The following is a 13581-nucleotide window of genomic DNA, read 5'->3' as shown; positions in this document are numbered from 1 at the left end:
ATTGCGTGATGAATAATAATACACAAATCTCCACAATCCGGCATTGCAGGATTTCAACTGTTGCTTGCACTTTTTATTATATGTTGTGTAGATTACATATATTTTAAACTTTGTTGTGTGTGTGTTGATATTGTCACGATAAATTATGTTAAATTAATTATTGCCTAAATACACTGAGTTAACAGTATATGAAGTACACCTACCTGGCTACATCTAGTGCAATCCAATACTACAACCCTGCAATAAATCCCAACTTTTTGTTGTTCTGGTCATCTGATTATGGAGGCTGTATTTACTGATGCTACTCCATTGTGTTGCATTTTATTAAAATGTTCTTCAATATTTGGGTTCCACAAAATGTTTGACTTTTTTTTTTAAATGTTAACTAGATGTTCTACTTAACATGATAAATACAAATAAAACTAAAAACAGGCGGCTGCTCTGTAGTGGTTTTTAATGTGGCTTATGTGGGGCCATCACCTTATATAATCCAAAAAGAAGGTAGATAAATGTCATTTTATCATATTTAATGTATAAAACTGCCAGACTCTGCTTGCATTTAATATCCTTGAGCTGTAGAGGTGCTACAAGTGATGAATGATGTGCCAAAGACATAAAAAGGTTTTGGTATCTGTCTTCTGTTCCCTCTAATGGATGAGTTGACTAAAATCCCCAGGGTTTGATGTTTTCCTTTAACAGTACTATGGTTTTGGAGTCCAGTGTTATCTTTGGTCACATCCAGTAATGTACTCAAAAGCACAAATAAGATCCGTCTATTTCTACACATGTAGCTTCCTTGAACTATGTAGTTGAACCATGTATTGAGAATGTCTGTAATGGGTTGATAGCTTAATATACGCACATTGGTTTACTCACTTTGCTTAATAAACTGTAAAGGAGTGGAAATGTTTCTCTGTGTGACATTATTATATAATGCATCAGAGGCAGAGGGATTATTAGGAAGCAGCTGAGCTGAACGCTTTGTATATTAAACACAAACAAGTCATGGTAATTAAAAGGCCTTTATTTCCTATTTGTTTTTTACAGAACTGGTAACACATATGATAAATTTGTAATAAGTTATTTGGTTCCCTTGATAACTTTATAAGGATCCCCAACGTTTTTCCACATAAAGGTCAAGAGGAGTTTGTGAGCAACGTTTGTGTCCAGTCAAGGGCTAAAGCATGCGATCCACAGTAGGCACAAGTACTGACATGAACACGCGCACCACGACACTAGACACGTAGAAACACAGCTAGAGGACACAACCTGACTGTCCTCCGACGCTTCAAAAGATGACGGAGAAGAGAAAGAGGTGAAAAACAAAAGTCTTGAGAATACAGTTGCATCGGGGATGAGAGGTGGAGGACTAAGCGCTCAAGAGGGGAGTTTGGTACGGTCCTGCATGTTTGGCAGTATACGGTATGTCCATGTTGTAAACATAAAGGCCGGCATTCTTAATGCTCAGCAAAATGCAGATTCAGTGGAGAATTCAACGAGCCTGCTTCCCATTCAGCATAATCATACTGATGGTACATAGCTGGTTACACATAAACAGGACAGAGACACAAACAAAAAGCAAATGTGATTCTGGCATTGATTAAAATACAGTCCTACACTCTACAGTCTACATCACCAAAACAAATAAAGACAGAAGGTGTGATTACACGTATGCACAAGAATACAAAGAAGAAATACAGCGAGTAATAGAGGAGACAAGACAACATGTTTCAAAGTGGCGTCTTTACCCGCTGAGAGGCTTTTCAACACATTTTGACAGGGTGGTAAATGATCTACTGAACTTTGGATGTTTTCCCTTTTTAAATCCCAGCGTTTGTTCAACAAAAAAAGAAGGGAAAAAAAAGAACAACTAGTAGTGTGAACAGTGCTCTAAAACTGTCTCTGCGGAGCTGAAACAGCCCAAAGTTTCAGATGCAGTTGTGCATAAGGTATTGTACATCTACACGGCTATCAACAGAACAGAACAACCCCCATATTTCAAATAGAACGAAAGATTGTTTGGGTATTACGGTCGTACACACACACACACACACACACAAATATGTACATTTAAGAATGAGTTATGTGTCCCAGGCATGCAGACCTGTACTGTATACTGTATTTATATATTCCAGTGCCGTGTTTTTGCACCATATCTGCTAAAGGGCCTACACTTCATCTGTTTATCCCATATACACAAGCACACATGGCTCCCAGTCTCTGTCCCCCATAGAACTTTGATATAACGTGACTGTGGTGACCCAAGCAGAAAAATGAAATATTTAAATAAATAAATAAATCTTTCAAATGTGCTATAAATTGACCTGGAATCACATTTGCCTCATCATCTGATGTGTTCTGTTTGCCTCTGCAAGAATGGTTATTTTGGCTTTGTAGATGCAAACAGTGTTGATGAATGCAGGCAACTGCAGTCAGGTAATGGCAGTATTTTGTGAAACTCACTGAAATCCTGTATTGAAATTGTTCTCAGTGCATCATTTGGTCACAGTCAGCAACAGTAAAGGGACAGCGAATAATTATAATATTGCATTAGGCAACGTGTGGGCGTTGCACAGCACATTGAAGATTGTTGCCAGGATACAGATAAATGGTAGTTTACATTTTACTTCAGATAAATTTCTTTTGACTGAGGTAAACCTAAAAAGATTAGTGTTTTGGGGAAATAGGCATATTTGCCTTCTTGCCAAGTGTTAGATGAGAAGATCAAGGCTACTCATCCTCGTTTCCAGTCTGTATGCTAAGCTAACCGTCTAGCTTTCCAGCTTCAGATTTAGTGCACAGATATAAGATTCTTGGCAAGAAAGCCAAATTTGAAACTACTCCCATTATCTCATACTGTGTACGAAATATGTATTTCTATATTATTTTCATATGATTTCTGTCGTGTGTATTGTGAAAATCATAACTCTATGCATAGTTCTATGGGAGGGATTCAGGCCTGAAACGTGGATGACACACACAAGTTTCTCTCTTTCTGCTCTAAAATGGTAAGACTTCTAACTATACCGTTGCTTGAGCAATATGCTAAACAAACCACCAAAAACCATCAGCATGAGCCGCACATCACCGGCAGTGTGTTCGTGGTTGTACATGTGATCACGAGTCCATTCTGCTGCTACACCGGAAGAAGAGAAACTGTAGAAGTGACCCAGTTTGGTTCATAAATTGCACTCAGCCCAAGACAAGAACACACTCTCATGTATCATCATATATATGTATATATATACTGTATATATATATATATAATTTTAGCATATAATTTTATGGAGAACCTATTGTGATGTTATATCTACCGGTATTATTTATACTATCAAAACAAGGCATATACATTACTAATCACAATACTGTAAAATCAGCTACTTCTATGAAACAAGGACATCAACAGCTCTGAAAGTAGAAAAAGACACACTCACTCTACTAAACTCACAAGTGTTCTCAAAGCTCACATGTACAGAAAAGTGGATTTTGCCCTCTTTATGAACAAAGACCTCTGAACGGAATGTAAAAGAGAGAAACACGGGCCAAGGAAAATGAAGACATGTCGGATTTTTTTTCTTCATAAATACACTCTACTCAGCTGAGCTCTAAAGAGTTAGTGCTTGAGTTTTATGGCTTTAGTTTTATCTTATTCACTTATCTTTTATACACATACACGTATTGTATAATAAACACAGTAAAAGAGACACAGCCGTGAAGGGTTTCAGGTCATTTAAGTACTGTAGAAGTGAAAAATAAAAACTTCCAAGAAGAAAGAAGGAGGGAAGAAGGGATTCCAAGTCACTGGTGTACACTGGAATGGGATTATTCATCTTTTGGCTCCTGGAAATACATTTCATACAAAGATTTGATCCAACAGACTTCCCTACTAGCACAAATAACAACTCCTACAATCCACCTACATATCGGCCGAATGCTTGGATCTTCCTCTAATGAGTTATTTCAGAATAACACAGTGCCAAATCGGTTATTAGAAAATATTCATGTTAAAGACTTGGAGACCCCCCCCCATCCCAAACATGAAAAGATTGAAACGTATTTTGTTTTGTTTAAAAAAAAAAAGAAGAAGCAATAAGCAATAGCATTAAATTCCCAAAAATTGTCAAAGATTGGCCTTCAGATAAGTGCCGAAACAAAATGTATGGCAGATAAATTATATTAAATCAAAATTTTGATCACAAGGAATTATATAGCAAGCATGCGGCTACATTTTCATCCTACATGAACTCACACACAGTACTGGACGACACACTTGCTTAAGAGTTTCAGGCGTGGAAAGGTTCTTATTAGTAATGGTACTCTAATATTTGTATGACATTCTCTCCAATGAGCCTCATGGAAAATAAATACACATTTGTTTCATTTAGAAAATATACAGTGCATTTTTTTTCCCCCCTTCGTTTGTGTTATTAAAATGACAAATGACACCCACTTACGTACACGAGATATTTTTGCTTTGTCTCTAAAACATGCTCCTATGTACAGTATTTTGTATAAACATGCAGTATCAACGTGAACTATGTATATAGGCAAAACTACACACCAATGGGTTGCTTGATTGCTTCCACGTTGCCTTTTCTTTAGTGTTGCTTCATCAACAGAGGAAAAAGATTATGTGAGATGGAAAAAGGAAAACTAAACAAGGTGTATTTTGGTTATAAAAAAATAAATAATGCGTTACAATTTCCAACAGAGAAAGTTACAAGAACATTCATTAAATCCCCAGAGTGCTGTGGTTCTGTCTACATTTGATTTACATTGACTTTGCTTTTTTTTTTGCCCACAGTTGACGGGTACTTTTTGCCGTTGGTGCAGACAGCACTGATTTGACCTAATAACTAGACCTGCAAGCAGGTGTACCTGGGCCCAGTTTGACTTAACAATTAAGCATTCAACAGCTTATTCAGGGCAGAGGATTGTTGGTCAGACAGTTTAGATTTTGTCAAAGTTCATCCTCAGAATTTCTCTTCAACAGAATAGTAATCTACCCTGATCCAATTACATTCTGCAAAGGAGCTTTTCTTTTAGAGGAGTCCATTTATATAAGGAAACCTGTCTGGTATGCCACATGTGCCAAAGAAAAATTCAATCTCACGACATGTTATCATAAAAGAGGAAAACAAAACTACACAGATCAAAGAACAGTGTCAAATCACCACACAACAGAACCATACCCAGTAGTGCAATTAAATTCAACAGTTTGGTAAGCTGTGTATAAAATACACACGGATCAGTGCCTTTTTCCAGACCATATCCTTGCAATCAAGTGAGAAACCTAGTATTCAAACAATCAAAACACAGACAAAAAGCTGAGCAAAAACAAAGCAACAACAAATAAACTGCACCTTTTTACCTTCTTAAAACCAGCAGTCATTACTAACATAAATCATTAAAGCTCTGGTTTTCTGAGGGTACTTAAACATAACATTTGGATTTAAAGTGCTTGAGGAATAAAAGTGTTCTAAGTTAAATAAAATAAATACAACTGGATAAATAAAAGTCAAAAGAGATAGAAATAAATAAATAAATAAATAAATAAATGAAGAGAACAACACCGCTAACTGGAAGGCGTCCCTGGTAGTTGAAAATTGCTTATTTTGTTACTTTGAAGGCTTGTCTCCTTTATGACTGTAAGACGGTTATAGGGATTCCTTTGAAGTAAAACCCTTGTGTCAAGTCCATGACTAATGGCAGTAGCACTGAACAAGTGAGATACAGAATCAGAGGCGTTGGGAGGGGAGGTGGTGGACTGCAGGCAGTAATCGACACCTTGTAAATATCATGTCATTGGTGGTTGTAATCGGTCTCTGTTGTACCCACTCTGATATTTCCTTCCCTTTTGTTATTCAAATGACAGACACGGCCCTTTTGCACAGTCAAAAATAGACACATACCCTCTTTTTTTTGTTACTAAAAATCCACCACTCCCTCTTTCCTAACGTACCACTTCATGGATAAACGAAACTATCACTAGTCGCGAGCCTTACGTCACCGAGAAAAACAAGCGCTCAAGCTTCTGAATCCAACATTTCATTCTCATCAAGTGGAGCATTTGAATAATAAGAACCCGTTTAGAAAAAAAGGCATGGAGTTTCAGTTTCCTCTCAGTTTTCCTGAGACGATGGGTGAAAGGTTAACTAATCAAAAAAAGGCAGTGTGTTTGTGGGTAACTGGATATGTGCCTACCCCTACATGCTACCCAACTCTAGGAATGTACGTCAAACTAACAGAATCATCTAGTATGATAACTGGCAGGTGTGGAACATGGTGCACAATACACCTAAGGAATGGACCTGCTTGTGTTATTTCTCTATCATATGGCAGTATAAAGCATTTTATTATTAAGCACTATTCTAAGCTAACTGTGTCACTAAAGGGAAGGGGTGAGAAGTACAACATGAGTAAATGTAGGTTTTATCCCCTCTATCACCATATTCCCATATAGCACTCCTACTGTTCTTTGTACTCTACTGTGTATTCTTATTAATGGAACCACAACCCCAATACAAAAATAGATCTAAAGGAAATCAATGTATCTGTCCATCCAGTAACGTGTCTTCTTTTTTCAATGACATGATTTTCATATAACATGATGCTTGCTTTTAAACTATATTTCCCATCATGTTAAATGGTATCTATGGATCTTTTGAAAGGTGGCAGTGGGAAAGGAGGAAGGGGTGGGGTATTTTATTTATTTTTTTGGAAAGGGAGCAGATGTACAGTTGGGCTTTTCTTCTGGAATATACAATGATATGTGGGACCTGGGGAAAGGATGGGAAATGCATGGGTAGGTAAGGTGGAGGTGGGCGATGATGTGTTTACTTCTTGGCATTCAGGGCTGCAAGGGCGGCATCCACCTCCTCTTCTGGCTGCAGTGGATGCCACTGGGCGATAGGGCGGCGGGGGTTGGCCAGCATGTCGGACCAGTGTTTCAGCCCGGCCCCCGTGGACTTGCTTCCCACCAAGATCTTCCCAATGGCATCGTTCTTGCCAATCTTGTCATAATCCAGCACTGTGATCACAGCTACGATTTTCTGGGAGAGAAAGCATTACGACAAGGTTCAGAGTGCCAGCTCGATTACATGGATATGAGGGGTGGGAAGTGTAGAATTTTATTTAAATATTTTTAAAGGGGCAAGTATTGCATTTGATGGTGCATAATGCTCAGTGGTTGGGCTTGCAGTGATCCCATTGGTTGGCGGAGGTCAGGGGGAATGGGACTTGCTACCATCTGTGGGGAGTCCAAAAATGTCCAGTGTCCTGCTTACTTCTATTATCATTAACATTAAAGATTTGATTTGTTAAGGTATTTCTTCATGTAAAGTACACATACTTGAATATTTTGAGAAAATATGTTTTTTTTCATGTTCGAAGCGGATTTGATAGCCAGATCAACAGTGTAGGAAATCAATCAGCAGAGCACAGCATTCTCCAAAGAAATGACAGTGTGTCTCATTTGGCTGTGTTTTATGCACGGCCATGAACACAACACTGTCGATTACTGGATGCTACAGCAATGGTGTGACATTTTGGCGCATTTGCTTTCTTTCCGAGGGTTATATGAGAAGATAGAAATTATTTTTTATTTTTTAATGTGAACAATAGGTCATGTGCTTGATTATCTCTTTATAACTATATTTCCAGAAAATGCCAAACTATTGCGTCAGCAATTACACAACAATATCTATCTAAAGTTCTTTATCATTAGGCACTGTAATCTACTGTTTATACCAGACCAAATGAGGCTGGAGCAGCTGTCAGTCATATTCAGTGTACAGGTATTATATGTGTCCATATAATTGCTTCGGAGCAATTACTGGATTTTTCTCTGCCTACCCGAATGCTTGGTTGGGCACACCGATACACATTTGCCTTGAAACAATTTTTTTTTAACACCACCGCCTTCTTTGGGACAGCAACTTTATTCCTGTAGGATTCCATGCTAGTCGTTCCAGAGTAATTGTCCTTACCTGCATTTGCTCAAGAGGAATCTCAAAGCTGAAGGACTCATTGTAGTACGGATTCAACGTGTTCTTCTTCACTGTCGTCTTCTTCTTCTTCAGCCTCTTTCCATTCTGCAGCAGGTTAATTTTTACATAAGGATCTGAAAATAGAAAGAAGGCAAAATCGTGATGTGGCTGAAAAAAAAAAGAAAAAAAAAGAAGCCTGACACATGCATGTTTGGGCTGCAGTGCTGTAATGCACCAACAGATGGGGCCACTGCTGAAGCCGGGGGGAGTGAGAACTGGTGCATGGTAAGCACTGCAGCGTCAGCACGTGAGCAGAGCAGGGCCGACCAAATGGCCGTGCACACAGGCACGTTCCTGTGTACCCTGCAGTCCCACTGCAAGCATCCAAATGTCATATTAAGATGATGTATTTCTGTCCAATTGTGAACACTGAAATAGTGTCAAGTGTGATAATGTGATAATGCAATGCAATATCTGATGCTGAGCTCTGTGAATATACCTGACAGTCCACCCACGTCCATTTTCTTCAGGTTCTTGGCCTCCAGAATACAGATGGTAAGTTTGCCAGCAGTGGGGACGTAACGCAGAGAGATGCAAATGTCACCCAGCTTCTCCGGCTGTGAGGAGGAGGGATGGGGGGAGTGAACATTAAAGGAGGTCTGATGCAGAATGTGTGTCTTTTCTCTGAGGTACAATACAATAATACACAAACTGTTCCTTTGGAATCACATTTAAAACATACACTGTCAAATAATAATTCCTACTGTCATTACTTTTGTTTTAGCAGCAGAGATTACAGGCATTGGCCTTCTCAGACAGCAAGCAACTGTATTTAGCTGATTATTTCATCTTAAGGAGGCTGTGGGGAGGATTCATTGTTTTTTATATGCAGCATAATGTTGAAAACACCACATTACAGGCTGTGTAGGTACAGAGGAAGCAGTGCAGTTGCTAAGAAAAACAAAAGTGTGTCTTTCAGCGTTCTGAATCTTACTGGTAAACAGTTTTAAGTTGCAGCCTTGTGCCTGTGGTTATTTGTGTGTTTCGTCATTAGCTGAGTTAGCTGTTCAGGTTGCTCTACAAAAATGTATGTATGTGTCTTACAGTTTGCAAAAAAAAATTAGAAGGTGTCTGTTGCAGCATGGCGGCTGATATTGTTATTTACACATCTATCAGTTACAAGGCAACATTATCAATCATTTTGACTCTTGTTTCCGGTGACTTGGTGAATGTACTGTAAGTCAAATGTTTACTCTCTTATAGCTCTGTTTTGGTCTCTACCAACTCCTGAGGGAAATATCTGTTTCCTCAGCTGCTAAATGCTCCACCCTGTCCCCCAGCTAGTCTCTAACTGTGTCTCTCTGCCAATTGGTGCCGATCAGGTAGTGTACAGTGGTTTAAAAAAAAAAAATAATGTTTCGCTGTGGCCCCCAACACGAGAGCGGCATAAGTGAACCAAAACAGTGTAGGTATTCTCCCGACAGATAAACAATGAGCTGGAGCTTAGTATAAAGTTCCAGGAGATGTAGATTCAGGTGATAATCCTCTGTAGGTTCATCACTACAAGCGAGTCCTTTTACAATTTAAAAATATATAACATAACAACATTATAATCTATATAATGTAACTTATTTTATTTATATTTATATTCTGTGCTGTGTGACTGATTTTGCTAGTGCAACACTGTAATTTCCCCTTTTATTGGGATCAATTAATATCTATCTATCTATCTATCTATATATCTATCTATATATATATATATATAGATAGATAGATATATATATAAATGATTTAAGAATCCCTTAACGTTATTTTTGGTATTGGGCTTAACAAATCTAGTAAAACATGCATTTCTACAACATACATCAGTGGAAGTAATGGACATAAACAGCAGCATGGTAAAAGTAATCCAACGCTGCATGACTCCTACCTCTTCTTGATCTGCGCTGTCCAAGTCTCTCCACTCTTCAATTGGCTTTGCCAGGTCAAGGGTGTTCATGGGTATTTTAATCTCTCCAATGACATCATGTTTAGAGAAGCGATCAAAGTCATACACTGACATTACCAGAGACTTCCCTCCCATCTCTTGGAATGGAATCTGGAAGACAGAAAGTAAATCCCATTTCACTCAATCTGGTAAAAAATCCTACACTTACTGTGGAGCGCAAGTCAGATCAGACCTATACAGCAATAGGGAGCTGTGACTTTGGCCTGGGGCTAAAAATGGCCCAACTTAATATCATGCAGCTTCAGCTAGCCTGACTTTGACAGGAAAAGGAAAAAGGTGCTGGAGAATTTGTGTATATATATATATTTAGCTGTGTCAGCAGGCGAGTCGCACCAGAGGTGAGCCTCTCCTTTAATTTGATTCCCTTCCACATTCTCCTCTTCAGACAACTGCAATAAGTCTGCTGGGTTTCAGGCCAGAAATGATTGAGGAAAAGAAATCAGATTCAAAGCAGCTCGTAAGTGCTTCTTGACACCTAGAAAGACAGCAGGGGCATTTTACCTCTAACAGGACCTGTCTACAAATCAAACAGCTCAACATACACATTGTTCTTGTTAAGAAGTAATAATGAAAGGGTGACCACGAGGTGTTGGAGCTTACCTTGAACGTGAAGGTCTCATTGAAGACAGGATTGAGCGTTTTCTTGTGAACCTTTGTGTCGTACTTCTTCTTCTTGTCAGGGAGGACAAAGACTTTGACGTAAGGGTCAGACGTGCCACCGCTGTCCATGGAGAGGAGATCTGCTGCTTGCAGGATTCCCACAGTCAGCTGGGAAAGGGAGGAAGAATGGGATTAAAAGCCAGTGAGCATTTTTTCCAGCTCACGCTCCAGTGACCTTCACTATTGATCCTGTTTTTCAGTTTTAATAGTCAAACACGAAGAAAAGAAAAAAAAGGGCCAGAGGCTCTTCTTTTGGACAAGATTTGAGTGATTTGGTTGTGTGGCTGTGCCTCCGAGGTAGAGTGGTTGCCCCTCAACCACAAGATTGGCGGTTCAATCTCAGGCGTCTCCACCAATATGTCAAACTGTCCCTGAGCAAGACACTGAACAAGAAGCTGGACGTATAGCTGCCCACTGCTCCTAAGACTTATATAGGATGGGTTAAAATACAGAAATTGAATTTCACTACATTGCGATGTGTGTATGTGACAGGTGGTTTTTAAAATACACTACTCAGGCGCTTGCCTTGTTCTCCTGGAAGTCATAATCAATGGAGTACTGCAACTTCCCAAGCTTTTCTTTCTCCTTCACTTCTTCCTCCTTCTCGTCTCCAGTCAGTCCAGGCTCGACATCATCTTCTTCATCGTCATCATCCTGTTGTTTCTGCACAGACAGAAGGGTGGGGGCAGGCGGCAGAAGAAGAAGAGTGAGAAGGCGTTTCGGCGGTGGCGGCTGTGCTGAACGCTAAACCTCGGGCATCAGCAGTCTGGTTAGCCACAGCACCTACCTGCCACTTACCCCCGCTCACCCTGGTATTACAAGTGCATTCTGCTCATCGATGACCACGGTTGCAACCTGACTTGATTTCACTATTTCTTGGGTGACACCATTTGCTGTTTATTTTTTTATTTTTTCATGAGCATTACAGGTCTGTTTAAATCTGCTAAAATCCAATGTAGGATCATTTCTGTCCCGACTAGAACATGTTGTAGAAATGCCATTTCAATAGAACTCAGTGTTACTGTGCGAGAGTGGAGAGAGATAGAGAAAGAAAGAGTGAGAAAAAGAGAGAAACAACAGAATAATAACAGTTAATATACAGGGGGTGGACAAAAAAAACACCTTACAATGTACTACAATCTAGGAGCCATGCAAAAACCTCTGGAAGTTCTCCTTTTTCACTGGGAAAAAACATGATTGTTGGACCTTTCCAATTATAACTCACTTGTGTAGCTGCCTGTAATTCTGATATCTCAGAGGGTGGACAAAAATATGGGAACACGACATGAAAAAGGATTTTGAGGGACTGCTTCGCGATTACATAGGGAGCTACACAGGCAGCTACACAAAAAAATATGACTCATCCCAAATGAGTCATGTTAACTTGTTAAAAAAGTTTTAAAAATTGTGACGGCATATCCTATACATGTGCATGGCAAAGATATGCAGATGAACAGACTCAAGAACAATATGTGATATTTTCTTTCTTTTTTCAAGTTCAGTCTCTTTGACATAAAAGTGAACACAACTCGTATTTATTACAGAGCTATTGCACTGTATTGCACTACAGTGAGAGGCGTTCTTGTTATATTGTCCACCCCATGTACAGCAGAAACAAACACAAGCTGTCACTAGAAGAGGAGCATCCTTCCTGAGAGGAAGCCAAGGACAGAGCTATGAGGAATAGATGTGATTTGATCTAACTCCTGATGCAGTGATTCCTGGCGATAATATCCTCCAGCTGACAAGTGTAAGCTGTTTGACAAACAGGTTAATTTCAAGCCAGACAATATTACTGCTTGCTTCTGACATCCCAAAGTCTCAATGTGTTTACTCTGGTATTGCTGATAGGATTTTCCTGCTATTAGTGTACACTGACCTAATTATTGTAGCTAACTGAATTGCTGATATATTTCACAATTTATTCCAAACAGAGTCCAGATCCTTCCAGCCGATACTATGTAAATTACTGTAATGCTTAATCATGTGCTAGAACAAAAATCAGCGCTTTAATTGATGAAGAAGATGAATCAATCTTGCCTCTACGTCACACGCAGTGACTCTTCACTCTTCCATTTCTTTAGAGCCAGCCGTGACTAATCGAGGTAAAGCAGTTTGCTCTGACATGAATATTAAAGTAAACTTTCATTTCTGATACTGTATGAAGCTGGATAATATCTCAGTATGGCCTACTTTACTATGGCTGTCTTCTTGAAAAAATCACTGATGTCTTCGTAAGACTGGAGGGTCCAGCTACTCACTGATGAGCTGGAAGAGGAACAGGGCACACACACAGATAATACACACACTATCACACCCACTACACACCATTCTGTGCTGCGCACCCGCATAGACACACATACACAGACACACACACAAACACACACACACAATATCTTTATATGACCTTATGTGTGGCATTCACTTTCTTTATTGTGTTAAATGTTTTTCATTCAAGCATGCCAGGCCACACAATGCAGGATCCGAGTTACGTTCAGATGGCAAATGTAAAATGAATTTCCTTAAAAAATTTTTTAAGACAGATAAATGTAATGCTTTGATGTTTTTTTTTCTGTGTGTAAAACCTCTGCAACTAATTTTTGTCTGTACACGTGTTCTGAGTGAAATGTACACATCCGTGGAGGGATCATGCTACATTGAGAATTTCCAGTTGTTCTTAAACTTCCAGTGGGGGTTCAAAGATAAAGACATGGTTTGTCTGAATGTATGCCCTTTGGTCAACTCAATGGGGTTATTTGCTAGCTCAGTGCAGAGGTTTTATTGAAAGAAAATAAGTATTCAATAGCCAGTTTATTGTAGCTTTAACTTTGGATCAAGTGATAGCAGGCCAAGTCAGGCGCGGGCAAACATTCTGGCCCACCATTTCTCCTCGTGAGACCCAAGTGCTTTAGGGAGTGGGGGGGG

The 13581-nt window shown here is 39.3% G+C and overlaps 1 protein-coding gene across 6 annotated transcripts in view; it reads right to left on the bottom strand.

Annotated features, from left to right (window-relative positions):
* Nucleotides 1–1009: 1009 nt before the first annotated feature.
* LOC117948084 (synaptotagmin-2-like) overlaps nt 1010–13581 on the bottom strand; it is a 57178-nt gene continuing 44606 nt past the window's right edge. For 5 of the 6 annotated variants that reach the window (XM_034877547.1, XM_034877546.1, XM_034877549.1 and 2 more), the window contains 6 exons: nt 11182–11319; nt 10597–10764; nt 9919–10086; nt 8488–8605; nt 7989–8122; nt 1010–7052 (listed from right to left, as the gene is read on the bottom strand). In XM_034877547.1, coding sequence (XP_034733438.1) covers nt 6837–7052; nt 7989–8122; nt 8488–8605; nt 9919–10086; nt 10597–10764; nt 11182–11319 — 942 coding nt within the window. In that variant the 3' untranslated portion in view covers nt 1010–6836. The remainder of the gene's footprint in view (nt 7053–7988; nt 8123–8487; nt 8606–9918; nt 10087–10596; nt 10765–11181; nt 11320–13581) is intronic. The other variant, XM_034877551.1, reaches the window with a different exon arrangement.

The sequence above is a fragment of the Etheostoma cragini genome, chromosome 7, assembly GCF_013103735.1.
Source record: "Etheostoma cragini isolate CJK2018 chromosome 7, CSU_Ecrag_1.0, whole genome shotgun sequence".
NCBI lineage: Eukaryota > Metazoa > Chordata > Actinopteri > Perciformes > Percidae > Etheostoma > Etheostoma cragini.
The sequence above is the reverse complement of the archived record's forward strand: the minus strand, read 5'-3'. Positions and strand labels throughout refer to the sequence as shown.